Below are 16495 nucleotides of genomic sequence, written 5' to 3'. Positions count from 1 at the left end.
ATCGTTGCCGGGTGAATGAAGGCTCGACATGCGCAGTTTGAAGTCTTCCTTGGGATCAGTGAGTGATATTGATGAACATTAGTTACTACGAATCATATTTTTTTAGTTATACCATACCATTAGGAATACTTATCTGGGATGACACAAATATTTGCAATTGTAATTGTGTTTAGTTGTGCTTTTAGGATCAAATAACTGGGATGGTACAAGTAGTTGTCCATATTAGTTGGTCCAAAAGAAAAACGAGGATTTTACCAGTACCGGCGCTCGCCAGTACTGAATATGCATCGTCATCATAATCCCAAAGTACATATATATAGGTCATAAACACTCCGAACCTACAAAAACTTCGCCTCTCCTCTTCTTTCACTCTGAATCTCCGAAGAAATTTGTGAGGATTTGCTGGCAGATTTCAAATGAAACTGAAGAACAGAGTTATCAATGGAACTAGTGGAATCTTAAAAGTGGGATAGACCGAACAAGCTTAATAGCAGCAGGAGCTGCTAAATAAGAAAGAGGAAAAGGGATTTGTAAAAAAAAAAATATTTGTAACTTTAATATGTTTATTATCATGGTATATAACCATTTAAGACATTTCACTCTTATTACATTCGAATTGTATGTAACAGAGAATAAGACTTTACATAATGTATAAAAATAGGACTGTATGAGTCGGTCCGAGACTCAGAAATGCATGTAGAATGAGAAATGAATGCACAATCAACTCTTTCCTGTCCACTGCCAAAATGCAATGACAAATTCTATGTGTCCCTCTCTAAGCTATACACAATTTTATGAAATTGCACATGATTTTAAATTATATGCAAACCTACTAACAATAGCTAAATTTTGTACATTTTCTAAGACCTATGTTTATATCACCTGTGTTTCTGTCAAGTTAATTACATAAATTGTTTAGAGGGTTCAAATAAATAGAAAATCAGATTACAGATAAAAAAAAAATATTATTTAATACCGGTAAAATCGGCAACAAAATCGAAATAATATAAAAAAAATATTGGCATTTGGTCTAAAATCTGTACATCAACCATCGACAGATTCAGCAATAAATAAATTTGCTATACAGTCTCACTTATAAAAACACAGTCACAATAATATTAGTCAACATGTGTCTATTTGAATCGATGCGCTTTGCTTATCACATAGATAAAAACCACAGCACTATTTTGTCACTTACACTTTACAGTTCACGGTCAAACCAGCGTTCATGGAAAGAGATCTACTATCTATTTACAAAGAAATACAATATTTACAAGGAATCACTATATCTACTTTAGGTATTTTTAAGTGGGAGGCGCGCGGCGATCATAGTCCCTTCTATAAACCTCACGCTCATAATCCCGTTCTTCATATGAGTAATCAGCGGGGTAGCCCCGCCAATCATCCTGGTAAGGGCGCACGGGCGGGAAGCCCATAGCGCTAGGCATCGTGGCGCCGTCGTAGTATCCGCCGTAAGGTCCGGCTATGCCGCCAAAGCCGCTGCCGCCGTACCTGCAGACGGTGATGAAAATTTGTAGATAGTCAAATGTGTGTAATGCTTTTAATTATCTATAAATCTATACTTATATTATAAAGCTGAAGATTTTGTTTGTTTGAACGCGCTAAACTTAGGAACTACTATTTTGAATTGAAAAATTCTTTTTGCGTTGAATAGACCATTGATCAGGGAAGACTTTAGGCTGCATCACGCTGCAACTATAAGAATAAAGGAAATAATTGAAAATGTGAAAAAACGGGGAAATTTATTCATCGTTGAGGTCTTCCATGATGCCCAAAATAACTATTCCACGCGGACGAAGTCGCGGGCAAAGCTAGTACAGTAGAAAGCAAAATAAATAACGATTTATTTTTTGTTAGATAAGTATAATGTTTGTTTTAGCTAAGAAGAGCGGTGTCTCCTGGGACAGGATTACAAATTTCTTAAAAGGAGACTCCTCCAAAAAAAAAAACATTTCATTTTTTTCATTTTTAAACTTCTAAAATTGGTTCTGATCTCTCTCTCCTTTGGGTTGCTACGGTCATACGACACGTTACTCTTATTAAAATTCAAATAACCGCTTTGATCATGGGCCCAGAGTTCTGAAACAACACCGCTAAGGATGCAACCGTGAACACACTCTGACGATAAAAGTAAAGGTAAACTCACCGTCTCTTATCGTGCGGCCTAGGGTTGCGGTCGGCGCGGTACCGCGGGTCCTGGCGGGGCCCGGGGTAGGCGGGCGCGGTCCAGGCGGCGTGCGCGGCGTGCTCGGCGTGCGGCGCGTAGGGCGGGCGCGCGCGCGCGGGCCCGCCGCCGCCACTGTCGCGGCGCGTGCGCGAGCGGTCCCGCTCCCGCTCGCGGCCGCGCTCCCGCTCTCGCTCGCGGCCCCGCTCCCGCTCCCGCTCCCGGTCCCGCTCGCGCTCCGGCCGCCGCTCTCTGTACATCAAATCGTCCCGCTTCAGGCTCCTATCTCTATCCTTGCGATCCTTGTGCTTGTGTTTATGTCTGCAGGGATGGAAGAAGCGATATGGCGGTGAGCTAATAGGAGGTTAGCGTACATGATGTTAATTCTATATTTCCAACTAATAAAGCGGGTGAGTGATTACAATGAACGATGAAAACAATGTTAGTGATTACAGTGGAAGATCAATGATGATTGAGAAAAGTTAAGGTTAACTTATTACCTTTCATGTCGTTTGTTCTCATTGGATTCTGGGTCGCATTCTCCTTCTTCTAATTTTCTTTTAACTCCTGACGTGTGTGGTGTTTTATCATTGGATTTATCTAACTTCTCCCTTTTTTCAACTTTTAATCTCTTCTCTTTCTTGTCATTTGCATCATCATTTTTCAAATCCCTTTTATTTGATTTAACATGATTGTTTGAATTGTGATTATTCTTATTATTCGCCTGAAAAAAATATAATGAAAACGTGATTTATGCATATATAAAGAAAAATAATTTCCTTGACCTATTTATATGCACAGATTTCAAGATATCTAAATTAGAAACATACCTTTACATTTTCTTTATGTTTTCCGTCTTTCGGTTTACCCTCAGTTTTTTTAAGGCCATACTTATATAATTTGTACAATTGTTTTGCATCAAAATTTGTAAATTTTGATACAAAATACCAGAGATTACTTCTCCACTCAACTTTCTTCTCTGGATCTGGATAAGCCTCCAGGCATATATCTATTTGGTTTCCAATTTGTGCTAGGCATGTTCGTGTTCTGGTGACTTGTTCTGACTCAGACAATGTTTGATCTGGATTATCGAGAGCTCTTAGAGCTTTCTTCACAGGTCGCATCTTTTCTTTGCACTGAAATTTAATAGATTATTAAGTTTTCTACTAGTTAGTGTTAGTAGTGGGTCATTTTCTGATTTAAATAAATAATTAATTAGCTAATAAACGAATTGTTGATCCATCATTCATTATACTCTATAAAAATTTGAACAGAAACATGCAGTAAGTCAGCAATGAACTGAATTGAAAAATTGAAACTGAAAAATTGAAAATTAACTACACAACATAGACCAATTAGTTCCAGATAAAATATTTTAAAGGATCTACTTCATATCCATTTAAAATAAACGAAACTTACTTCTTCAAACACTGAAGGATGAAGGTCCCCGAGCACCTCCAAGGCCCTCGGCTCGTTATTGGCAGTGAAATGCATAGGCCCCGCAGGTTTCTTCCTCCCCTTCACTTTTTCTACTTTCGGACGATTACCGTCCTTTCTTAGGCGTTTCTTATCTCTGTCTTTCTTATCATTAGAAGTTTCATCATGCGTCGACACTTCTTCCATTTTTAATTTACCCTAAAAACATAATACGACGATGATAAGTTATGTTCACAATTCAGTTTCTGCAATTCACAAAAATACCTAATAAATATATAATCCCTAAAACTCCTTAAAAACAAATATACCTTATCAGATTTATCATTTTTGACAGTCTTTCCTTTTTTCTCGTCTGCTGAACTCCCATCATCTTCCACAATATCTTTTGTGACAGGCTCTTTGAGTCCTCTTTTCATTCGCGGCTTTTTCTGTTTTTGTTTACCATTTTTCTGGTCTAATAATTTCTTTATCACTTTTAATAAATACTCTGCGCGCGACTGTAGATGTTTAGCTTGAGGTTTCTTGTCTTCATTAGTTAATATTTTATCTCCTATTTCAAATGAGGAATCCATTTTTATCGCCTCCCACGAGCCCATCCCATACTGGTATATGCCTGCAAGTAGTTTGGAATCATCCGCAACTCCCCATTCACAATCAAAATTAGCAGGCCTCGTCCTGAAAAAAGTTTAAATTACAAATATATTCACATTACTCTTTAATAAGTACTTTATATTATAACTAAGTCTTATATTATATGTATATCTAAATATTGGTAAATATTGGTATAAAAACCTAGGGGAAAAATTCAAAAATTCTAGTAAGTTGTCTCAGAAGTGCAGAACTAATCTAAGCTAGGAATCCTCTGGCTGGCCTAAATTGCTTTTGCATTCGGCAAATAACTCTTTTAATTCAAGTTAATTTACTTACATAAATTCTAACTGCCATTTTAATCTTTCTTCTTTTGTATCTGGCAAAAATACATCTAAAGGTGCTAATTCTTCTAAACAAGCCGCCATAGTCTTAGCATTTACTGGTACACCACCAAGTTTAAATGTTTTCCTAGCATTTTTCTTGCCTTCTCCTGGTTCATCTGAAACAAAAGTTAATTTTAAGTATACTATAGGATACCTCTGTGATATTACAATCAAACAACAACAAAGTATAGATAGGTTGACAGATTCTCTCTCATCTTTGCATGTTCCAAGTTGCACCCTACGCCGCTATGCTACAGGGATCCGCGTTCCGAAATTTGCTCTTTCTACTTTGTCCAGTCTACATCATTTATTTTCAAGAACACTCACTAAATACTAATGTGTGATAAATAAGTACACAAAAATATTTTATTTTGCAAGAGTCATACATCAAGTACAAAATTTTATCTATAATAAAAATATATATTTTTTGTTGAACTTACTGGCTGGTTCTGACGTATCATTCAGCACCGCTTTACATCTTTCCTCCAGCATCTCCCCCAATTTCTTAAGTTCAGCCAGAGGTTTCTCCTGCAGCTCCGCATCGCAGGCTATGCTGTCCAGATGTTTCGACGGTGCGGAGAATTTCTTATAGCTTTTCACGAACCGCCTTATCTAAAATGACATGCGAAAATAAACATAATTTCATTTTCTTTCTCATATAAAAATTATTGACTTCATGCTTCCCCATGGCGATAGGGGACTACGCCAGCGTCAAAGCAGAATTTTGGAATGTCCTCTTAACGCTCCCCTACGCACTCAAAAATCATAAACATCAACCTCCTGGTGTCAGTCCCAGTTGCATACTAACTACTCTTAAGAGATCTCTACTCTTAGTTACTCTTAAGAGATCTCTACTCTTAGTTACTTTTAAGAGATCTCTACTCTTAGTGATCTGAGCCATGATAGCTGACGTGATCACGATCCTGGAGTGGATAAATCAGCTTGTTTCATATTGTGTCTGACACGAACAATCATCAAATTGCCAAAATGTGCAGGTTTCTAAAAATAATGCTTTTCCCTTAGTGTCAGGAAATGAGTCAGTGAAATCAAAATAAAAAAATAACTCAGGGGCATTGCATCGCCGCAGTAGGATTTAACCACCACATAATCATTTAACATAATCATATAAAAAATATGGTCACACAAAATATCCCACAGACGGCGTACAGAGAAGTTGACAACGCTCCCGCATACTTGTATAGTTAGGTTTTCAAATATGGCCCGCTATTATTGTAAACTGGTTCTGTCCAACCCTACTAAGAAAAAGACATCATAACCCTCGCGGCACGTGCGGCACGTTAGGGCTTATTCATGGAATGTACAATCTTAAGTCCATTTCCTTGTATGTCCATTCCATGTCCGTTTGCCCAAATGTCCCTTTCCAACTTTCCCGGAATGTCTACTTCTAAGAAAGCACATGTGTTTATTTTTTAATTGTAATGTGTTAATGTATATGCCATACCTCTTGATCAGTGAATCCTTTGATCTTCTCCCTGTGCGAGGCGGGCGGGCGGCCGCGCTTCCTGGGCCGCTCGTCGTCGGCGCTCACCTCGTACGAGGCGTCGCTGTCGGCGTCGCCGTCCTCGCCCGCGCCCTCCGCGCCGTCGCCCGAGCTGCGTCCGCGCCGCGATCTACCGCCTTCTGGAACGACATATAAATAAACATCAGATCTACGCAAAAAAAATGGGCTCGAGTTAAGTCTCGAATAAAATTGCCGACTTTGTCCCGTACATATTTATCACTACATATAGAGTCGCTTTCCGCGCCTATGCTTACGTTTAGAATACTACACAACGGATTTGATAGTTTTTTTTTTTATAGATAGTGATTAAATAGGAAGGTTTATATTATGTGTATATGTGTAAATGCTGCCCGTGCGACGCCAGGGCGGGTCGCTAGATCACTACATAGTATAAAACTAAAGTCGCTATTTTAGTCTGTTTGTCTGTATGCTTAAATCTTTAAAATTACGCAACGGATTTTGATGCGGTTTTTTGTAACAGGTAGAGTGATTCAAGAGGAAGGTTTTTATGTATAATAACATTTATAATTTTGCACCCGTGCGAAGCCGGGGCGGGTCGTTAGTTATATATATAGTAAAACATGATGAGACCGTAACGCGATTAGATTGATAACACCAGAGTTCCTGTTACCAGTTCGAGCTAACTGCTGTGCAGTAGGTATAGTATGCCCACTGTATATAAATATATACAGAAATATGTTTTCCAAGTGGTAAGGACTAACCCTACTGAACAATCTGATATTCTTAAAATGATATTCTTTAGCATTAACCAACATTAAGAGAGTTGCTCGTACAAGATTGATTGTTGTATAAAACAAATAGTTTATTGATATGCCAAAAACTAATTTTGCTTTTATGATTTATTGATGGATAAAAAATTCATGAAAAATAAACTTACTCTCATCAGCATTGTTCTGCTGTAAATTTTTTCTTCTCGGTGGTAAGTACAAATCTTCCATTTCTTTATTTTTCTCTTGCTCTGCAATGGTATTTCGGACGTTCTCGGGTATGATGTCATCCTAAAAATTGATAATTTCCCATTTAATAACACAATTATTGACACACCAAACATTTAATAACGAACCAAACAGTTGTACATATTTTTCATCTATCAAGTGTCTTGCCTACCTGAAGATGAGCATGGGGGACTCCAAGCTCCTTCATCATCAATCATTAAATTGATTAACTGTAATAAAGCCTAACCCAGTTCTTGTCTTGATTGTTACACAAGGTGAAAATTAATCCTTAAGTCGCCTCTAACAACATCTGCGAGATAACAAGAGTAGGAACCCGAATCTAACAACCTGACCTTACCCAATCTTTAGTCTCCTCTTCCGCAGAGTCTTTCTTAACTTCCATGACAGCTTTCTCTTCATCGAAAGCGAAACTGGCGACCTTGAACGCGGACAACAATTCGTCGCCAGCCATTGTCGGGGCTTCGTCTCGCGTTTCCGCCCGTTGTAGGATTTCATCAATATCACACTAAAAACAAACTAATATTAGTACATTACTTAAAACATACACAATCTAGAAAGACGCGTTTGAAATTATCTCTCTCTTACTTTCTTAGTTTCTATCGTTGTTGCGCCAACAAGCTTTTGGCACTAGGATTTGTGTATTGAAATTAGGCTTAGGCATTACATTTAAGTTTACACCATCAAGCAAAAGTAGTCCATAATGTATAGAACTTACGACAGGGTCCTCATCATTCTCATCATCATCTTTGAACAATTCCTCAGCACCAAACTTTAGAATAGCATTCAAATCCTCCTTGTTAAACGGATTATTGGCAGTAGTAGCGCCGTCCCTCTTGTTGAGAACAGTCCTGCCAGTTGTATCCATCCGTTGAATGACAAGATGGTCTAAAACCATCTTCCGTTTGGCTCTTTCTACAATGTCTTCTTCTACAGATCGAGCCGTTACTAATCTATAAATGTTGACCTGTGAAAAGTTAGTCCATTAGAAAAAAATAAAATTTATTTTTATACTGCAATTTAAAGGCATTTTATGTATGAAATAAACATACCTGATTTTTTTGCCCAATCCTATGCGCTCGAGCCTGAGCTTGCAAATCGTTTTGAGGGTTCCAATCAGAGTCGAAAATAATTACAGTATCGGCCGTCGCCAAATTGATACCCAATCCACCAGCGCGGGTCGACAGCAAGAAGCAGAAATCTTGAGAGCCTTCCGCATTGAAATGATCAAGGGCCTGCTTTCTTATTTCTCCTTTTATACTTCCATCAAGACGTTGGAAAGGAAAATGTCGCCGTTGTAAGTATTCAGCCAATATGTCCAACATCCTGACCATTTGCGAGAAGATAAGTACTCTGTGGCCGGTCTCTTTTAGCCTGCAGAGAAGTTTGTCTAATAATAGTAACTTTCCTGATCCTCTCAGAAGTTTCTGTAAAAAATATATTGTTTTAAATCTGAACTATCAATTTATGCAAAAATCCTTTAAATTACCAAAAGAGAGCAAAATTGTTACCTCGACAGCATCTGTTGTGGCAAGAGACGCTCTAGATTCGAAATCTTCAGGTTTAGTCAGAAGTGCATGATTACAACACTTTTTCAATTCAATGACAATGTTTATAAACGTATTTATTGATCCTTTGACTCCTTTCCGCAAGGCACTGTAATTCTTCGTGAGGATCCATTTATAGTATTGTTTTTGAATCGATGTCATTTCCACCCTCAATATTTGTTCTACTTTAGCCGGTAATGATTTTTCTACGTCTTTTTTCTGCCGCCGCAAAATAAAAGGTTCTAATTGTTTATGTAACTTTTCGTAACCTTTGGTTGCAGCATCTTCATGGTCTTTCTCAAACTCTTCCCATGATTCAAATCTGTTAATTGAATGATCCATTATGAAATTATACAACACTCATATTATTATGTAGACATGCTGTTTTTTTCTACTTGTAACAATTGCTTAATTAATTATTTATACTTACTTGTAAGGCATAATAAAGTGTAAAAGAGCCCATAACTCTTTGAGCGAATTTTGTAACGGAGTGCCAGTGACTAGTAGGCGGTGATTGGTGTCAAATTCCTTTAAAGCTTTATACAATAACGAATCATCGTTTTTTAACCTATGAGCTTCATCAACAAGTAGGCACGCCCAACTGAATGATCTCAAAAATTGTCTATCTTTGAGTAGAATTTCGTATGTCGTTAAAATTGCATTAAATTTTAGCCTTTTAGAACTTGAAAAGCTCCATTCAAATTGTCTAATCTGTAATTAAGAATAAACACATTTTACTTAACAATATTTGATTCTAAAATACTGTAAATTTAGCTCATTGATATAAATAGTACCTAATAACAAATTAAAATATACTTACAATGTCTCTGCTAATGACATCACCAATGTATGTGACTACGTTAATATCAGGCGCCCATTGTTGAAATTCTCGCTGCCACGCCGTCATCGTACTTAGTGGCACTACACATAGAAATGGGCCATACAACTGTTGAGTTTTGAAGAGGTAGTACAAGAAACATATGGTCTGGAAAAATAAAAAAATAATTTAAACACAAACCTTTGGGCATATATCATATATATTACAAGAAATTAAAATCTCAAGTTTTTGATGATCGTTAGACCAGTCAATTATCTCTTCTCCTAAATTGATTTTTTTTTTTCGTCCTTGCTTTTACAAAATTCAAATTATAACATTGGGTTGGCGGGGAGTCTTTTCATCTGTTTTTTAAATAAGATTGTAATAAGGTTTTATTCTTGATGATAACCTGCAAAACTAGTGGTTATATTAACATTCTGCAACTGCAATATTTTAACTGACCTGTATAGTTTTACCTAAACCCATTTCATCAGCAAGAATGACAGAGTTGTCCTTACACCAGGAATGTATCAACCAATTTAGCCCGTCCATTTGGTAATCTCTCAATGTGTATGTCTGTAAAAAGATATGATCACAATGTTGAGATAAATTACACACAGCTTTAAGTAAAAATTGCGATTTATTCCTTTATCAAAAGATAAAAATAGCCATCAAAACATAAGCGCCATCTCAACTCATCACAACAAAATGCCTACTATCATGGACATGAATGCAAGTGTTCATGTAGAAGCAATGTATAATTCTTAGTAAATCATTTCGCAGTTCAAATGTAGATGGCGTTGCAAACCATTACAATTTACTAGCTTCAGCAAATGGATTCCCTCACCGCCGTCGTCACCATCTGGCACTTATATGCTAAGAGTATTTCGATGTAGAACATGGAATACTAATTTAAGTTTTTGCCGTACAATCTAAACATCAAATTTGGAAATTAATAAAAAAAATAATCTTAATATATTGGGTATAACAGCTTTACCTAATTATTGATTCATTAATTTTTAATAAGACGTAAAAATAAATTATTTTAAAGCATATTCAATTCACACATCTCAAACAAAAAATCCTGTTAATACCATTTACAGTGTAAATTTCGGGAACTTCTCTCTCAGTGCTCTTCTATACTTTCACATGTATAAATACATGCCAAATTTAAACTTTCTAAACCTAGTAGTTTTGACACATTTTCATCAATCACCTCAGTCAGTCAAGCAATAATTGCAACTAATTGATAAGATTCTTTAAAAGAAAAATATATAAAAATATTGTATGACGTCGTGAAAAGGTCATCTAAAGGTTATATAACTTCTTTTGTAGAAACTCGAAAATTACAAATAACTACATATTAATATTGCTAAGATGATTTGCATCACCAAGATTTTGGTCAAAATCAAGACAAAGCTGTAAACCAAACAAATTCGTCTTTACCAAATAATAACCTTGTTAAGAGGTGCAGTCTACAATGAATTGTCATAAAAAAGTGTAAACAAAAACAGTTGACCTGAAGGTAAAAGGAAATGTAAGAACAAGTTACCTGATCTTTGCCCATATAGTCGGGCTGCTCTTTTACTTGATGAAACTTGGGGCGTCTTCTTAAGACAGGGCAATGCCTTGAAGGAGTAGTCTTGGCAGCCTCCCTGTATTTGAAATTCTCCACTTCCACAGGCCATCTCCTTTCTATGAGGCTAGAATCTTCCCAAGTTGCGTCTGCATATGGAAGAGACTCCCATTTGCAAAAGTACTCATGTGCAGTTCCACCAGATTCTAGTTCTCTTGTTTGTTCCGCTGTCAAATATAAATGAAAATTTTTAAAATATTGAAACAAATAAATGTAAATTGGTTAAATCATTAAATTGATGACAGTTGATAAGCTATAAAATTACTTAAATTTGATATTTACCTATTATTCTCTCTACATTGTTGTAAGTCTTCACTAATTCTTGTTGTAGTTCAGCTTGGCATTCAAAATAATCTATATCCTCTGGACCAGCTTGTTGTCTCCACCATGAAAGTTCAGCTTCTTTCTTAATATAATTTTCTAGTTTTTTAAGGCCTTTAACTTTTTGTTCATTAAGTGATGCTTCAGATTCCCATGTGTTGTGGATATGAGACCATCCTTTCCATTTGATCAGGTACTGTGGTTCAGTTGATTCTTCATCGTTAGGGTCACATCCTTCATTTGGGTCGCCATTTTCTTCTATATAATACACTGTTGTCACATTGCCAGTGACTGTACAATGATAAGAAGACATTAGCTAAAATTCAAATTTTATTTGCACCCAAATGCAAATTCACAACAAATCAAATCCACGAAATTACTTAAGAAATTTAGCTAAATTATGAAAATTAGCAAAAATATAATGATGATGTTTGAAGTAAATACCTCCTTTCTTTCCGCGTCTAAAGCCAAGAACTCTCTCTATAGTTTCACTGTGCTCTTCTGGTTCTGGCTCCCCTTCAGCTTCTCCTTCGCCTTCCACCTCCAGAAGATCCGAAGAATCAGTTTGTTCATCACTTGCTTCCTTATAACTAACTGCAGCACCAGTGCGTCTTGTAGCTGTTCGACTGAAACAATAATACCCTGTGTTTGATTTCTGTAACACAGCTCAGCTCGAGGTTGAGGTGCAAGATAGAAACCAAACTTGCAATTGCTCTCAGAACTCAATAGTACTTGAAGAAATATAGAATTACAAAAAATGAGAAGCCCATGTCTCTAAGATCTTCAGGAATAAAAATTTATAGCACTTGATAAAAAACTGACCTAGCATCCAGTGTATCTATGGCAATTTTTAGGGCCACTAACCCTCTGAGCACAGACTATTGATATGGTAATTATATATCTTTTTAGATAAGCTGAATTTTCATTTAAATTAATAAGATTTTAAACAGATAAATCAATATTTATAAGTAATCCGCAAAAAACAGGCGCGGAATTTCTCCGTCGGGTCTTGCGCGAACCTTGGGAACTTTGTAAGTATTTTGCAGTATGTGCCATGTACCTATTGAATTATTGCAATAAGAGTATTAACTGAATGCTTAAATGTTACGCGTTTAGAAACACCTAATTACCTATGTACATGCAAAGTCCAAAAAGCCAAAGCAAACCCCAAGCCGTTAGTATTAAGAAGAACATAAGAATTTTAAACCCTTCATTCAGGAAAATACTGTTAGGTAGAATTTGGTTTAAACAATATGTCTGTAGGCAACAGCTAGTATGGAAAAAAAAGGAAATAAAAAAGTCCCAGTAGAAAAAAAAAAATTATCAGATTGCCAAATTTATAGGTAACTGTACTGGTAATGCTATAATAGATATTGGGATGTTATTTAAGCCAGCAGGGTAGTCAGTAAGTCATCATTGATATTTATGTAATTTATCACATCTGTACCCTTATCTCTTGGTTAAAATTTATAAATAACCTTTTTGCCTCCTCATCAGAGCCTTCAGTACTTTCATCTTCTTCACTTGTAAATCTTCTTCGGGCTGGTTTCTTTTTTCTCAGAGGTACACTTCTTTGGCCAGGTCTCTTTGAAGGTGGGGGTGGTGACCCCTTTAGGTCACTATCACTATCTGATGAATCAGAATTCCAAGAATTGCTGAAATAGAAAGTTATTTTTTTATTAAAGTAGTTTCCAGCAGAGTAGAATAGAATCAGTATCAGTAAGGAGGCAATCCAAAAAATTAAGTAAAGCAATTCCTGAAGCAAGTGGCTTCCCGCAGAAGGCAGGTCAGGCAGGTTATTATTGGGCAGCAGCTGACGACAACAAAAACTCAAATCTTTCGAGTATTAAATCATATACTGTCAAGACTCCAAACCTAAAATTACCCAAGTACCTAACCAAAACCTAGACTTGGTCATGTTGTAAAGGTACAATACACACCTTCTTTTTCTGTTTTTTCTACTGTGACTTCTACCCCTCTCACTAGAATCACTGTCTGCTAGTTTGAGTCTATCAGGTTCTTTTCGTGACCGGGCAGATCTTCTGATACCATAAATGTCTGGATTGTCTTCCCAAAGATCTGATTTGACTCTTCCATGGCTATTTCTTGAGTGAGATTTTGATGGTGAATCATTACCAGAACTGTCTTTATCTGATTTAGAAGAATTAGGATTGCTGTGTTTCGGTGACAATTTGGTATCATCATCACTATGGTGCGACCTGTCACCAACTGAAGATTTTTCAGACCCTGATCCGGAGGAGCTAGATCCACTTTCGCTATAAGAAAAAGAAAACTATTTTGTTTACCACTATAAATAAAACAATGTTACATAATATTAAATTATTTCTTAAATTCCTACCTTTCACTGCCAGAACCGGAGCCACTGGAATCACTCTTTTCTCCTTTCTCACTTGTAGATTCACTGCCAGATTCATTTATGAATCCTTTCTAAAAATGAAAATATATTTAGACAATGAAGCTTAAAATTAAATTTAACTATGCATTCTAAAATAAATAATAAATAAATAAAAAATATGGCTTCCATTTATTTGTTTAAATATCCATATACAAAATTAATATTGTTAATGACTACATTGAAATGGCCTGTACTATACTAATTTAGTTAAGTTCAAGTAATAGAACGGGTAAGATGATATTCCGAGCCTAGACGAGTAATATTTTACTACATACTGGAGATAATCCCGATGAGGTGAAGCTCCATGTGTACTCCATTAAAACTTAAAGCTGACACAAAAAAAACCTTATACTTTATAATGAACGGATTGTAATCGTCTAGATAAACAAATAATACAAACATAACCTCAATAATAGTCTTATAAAATAAGAAAATATTTGAAAAAATACTGAAATTCACTCAAAAATAGAAAAATTAGATTTTTTATGATTTCATACAATAAGTTGTGATGGGACCAAGTAAATAGAATAGTAATTGGTCAGAAAGTTAAAACATAACCTCAAAAACAATCATCTTACTAGGTAAGACTCAATTTCAAACACAATTTGCAAAAATGGGTCCATTTCAAAAATTATTTTCTTTGTGCACCATAGAAAGATTACGTAACAAAGAAACTTTCTGAACGATTTTTATAGTGGGACAAGAATATTTTCATACATAAAAACACCACAATATATTGTAAACAATCACAGAAACCCTTAAAATCACTATTACGTCTTAAAAATTCATCCCTTTGCAGTGCCACACCCAAGGCTTCTGGAACATTCTTAAATTATTTAAAGCCACAAAAACGGATTTAAGTAAATAATTACACCAAAACATTTTCAAAAATACATGAAAAACACTTACCAAAAGCATTTTGCAGAATATGAAGGAAAAACCGTGTTACTTATATAATTAGCAATAATATGTAGGTAAAAACATGAAATTCGTAAAAGAAAAACTTAGGTAAACACTTTCCATTATTTTAAGCAACATAATTTCATTAAATTTCAAAGAAATATGAAAATCTATTTCGCTCGAAAATCTTGTCAAGCGACGCCATTTTGTCGTCGCATGAATCTGGTGACGACGGAAATGAAAAATCTAAATTTTCACGACACAATTTTGAGAAAAAATATATAAACAGAAACAATAAACACCAAAAATTCGAACGTGAAACTTTGAAGGCGTCGGAAATACTTCGTCCTACTAGGAAACGATGTGAGCACCGCACACTACCAGCGAATCTCGAAATCTACAGCCATATTGCCTGTGCAGTGCAACAACGGGCTGCTTGGCAAAAATAGGGTTGTGCTATTCATGCGATTAACTTCTTGAATCTGACACCTCCTTACCCCTTTAAATGTCTGATAACTTATAATATTTTATGCTCTTTATAATTTACGCGCTTAACAGAACTATCGAAGAGTCCAAAATAATAGATAGGTACTAAAAGACATGACGGTGAATTAATAAAATTAGCTACACCTTCTAAAATTTCAAAGTCATAAAATCTTTTTGACTTAGTAATCCTACTAAAATAATGTATTTTGTGTAAGTGGAAATGCATGTAAATATGCATGTTTGGGTGAAATCTTTGAACTCAATTTGAAGTAGATACCTTCAACAGATTCAACTGAAATTTTGTATACACTTTTAGTTTGGATGACTATACATGATTAAGGTTTATTTTTAATGCACTTCTACAATGTGGGTATCACATGAAATGGCTTATTAGAAGTAACTTAAAAATAATTAACCGCCATCCAAATTCCAATATGGCGCACTTTACAAAATGAAATGACTTGACGGCAATAATTTGTAATTTTAAAAACTTTAAAATGTAAATTTTATCATATAACATCACAATAAACATTTTATGTGATAATAAGAGCCTGTCGCGATTTAATTTAATATTGATAGGTAATTAAATCGCACGACAAGCTGCTAGTATCTTATAACTTGTGGATTCATAAGTCTATAGATAATAAAAATAACATATATTTCCTTTTATTAGAACGTTTTTAAAATGAATAAAAGCTTTTTACGTACGATATGATAAAAGGAAAATAAAACTGACACTGTAAAAAGATTTAATTAAATTTTTATGACAATGGTCTAAATATTCTGATTATTGTTTAGCTTTAAGTCTAACGAAAAGTTTTGATCACATTTATGTACCTACTCAGTAGATATTTATTAATACCAAAGTAACACCTAAGTATCGCTGAATTTTTTGACGTGACAAAGCCTAATAATTCGATTGAGCCGGCTGCACGCACGAAAAAAACATGACTCATGCGGCGTTACCTCACTCTGAGGCGTTCCATGTAAGGCTTATAGTGCAAGCGAGAGCACAAAACGAGCGACAAAGAGGCACAATCGGCCTTCGCGTTCGGCAGCATATACCTCCTTCTCTATATGCATACAAATCTATTAAACAAATTATATTTCAAATTTTATTTTCAAAAATGCTTCCATCAGTAGGTATTTTCTTAAGACGTTGTCACGTTCAATTATCGTCAGTAAACGAACTTTACAGACAACCGATTTTTTGTCTACAGATTAAGTATAGATATATATGGAGTCTCTGCCAACACCTCCAGGAAAAAAGGCGTGATTTT

At 35.6% G+C, this 16495-nt stretch overlaps 1 protein-coding gene across 3 annotated transcripts; it reads right to left on the bottom strand.

Moving 5' to 3' along the window:
• Positions 1–542: 542 nt before the first annotated feature.
• Positions 543–15159, bottom strand: LOC106137819 (chromodomain-helicase-DNA-binding protein 1). Of its 3 annotated transcripts, none has more exons than XM_013338733.2 (24): positions 14739–15159; positions 13773–13861; positions 13354–13689; positions 12892–13068; positions 11858–12039; positions 11375–11704; positions 11009–11259; positions 9919–10032; positions 9460–9624; positions 9070–9350; positions 8604–8961; positions 8145–8519; positions 7811–8059; positions 7433–7600; positions 7017–7137; positions 6059–6237; positions 5037–5208; positions 4550–4712; positions 3931–4297; positions 3605–3820; positions 3016–3321; positions 2686–2909; positions 2168–2506; positions 543–1512 (listed from the first exon to the last, which is right to left on the bottom strand). In XM_013338733.2, exons 1-24 carry the CDS (start codon positions 14745–14747, stop codon positions 1305–1307), a joined length of 5379 nt encoding a protein of 1792 aa, XP_013194187.2. In that variant the 5' UTR covers positions 14748–15159; the 3' UTR covers positions 543–1304. The 3 variants fall into 3 exon arrangements, with proteins under 3 accessions (XP_013194187.2, XP_060804786.1, XP_013194188.2); XM_060948803.1 differs by having other exon boundaries at positions 544–1512; positions 2168–2437; XM_013338734.2 differs by lacking the exons at positions 12892–13068; positions 13354–13689; positions 13773–13861; positions 14739–15159 and having other exon boundaries at positions 544–1512; positions 11375–11729; positions 11858–11994.
• Between the last annotated feature and the right edge of the window lie 1336 nt (positions 15160–16495).

This window comes from Amyelois transitella, chromosome 3, assembly GCF_032362555.1.
Source record: "Amyelois transitella isolate CPQ chromosome 3, ilAmyTran1.1, whole genome shotgun sequence".
Classification (NCBI taxonomy): Eukaryota; Metazoa; Arthropoda; class Insecta; order Lepidoptera; family Pyralidae; genus Amyelois; species Amyelois transitella.
The sequence above is the reverse complement of the archived record's forward strand: the minus strand, read 5'-3'. Positions and strand labels throughout refer to the sequence as shown.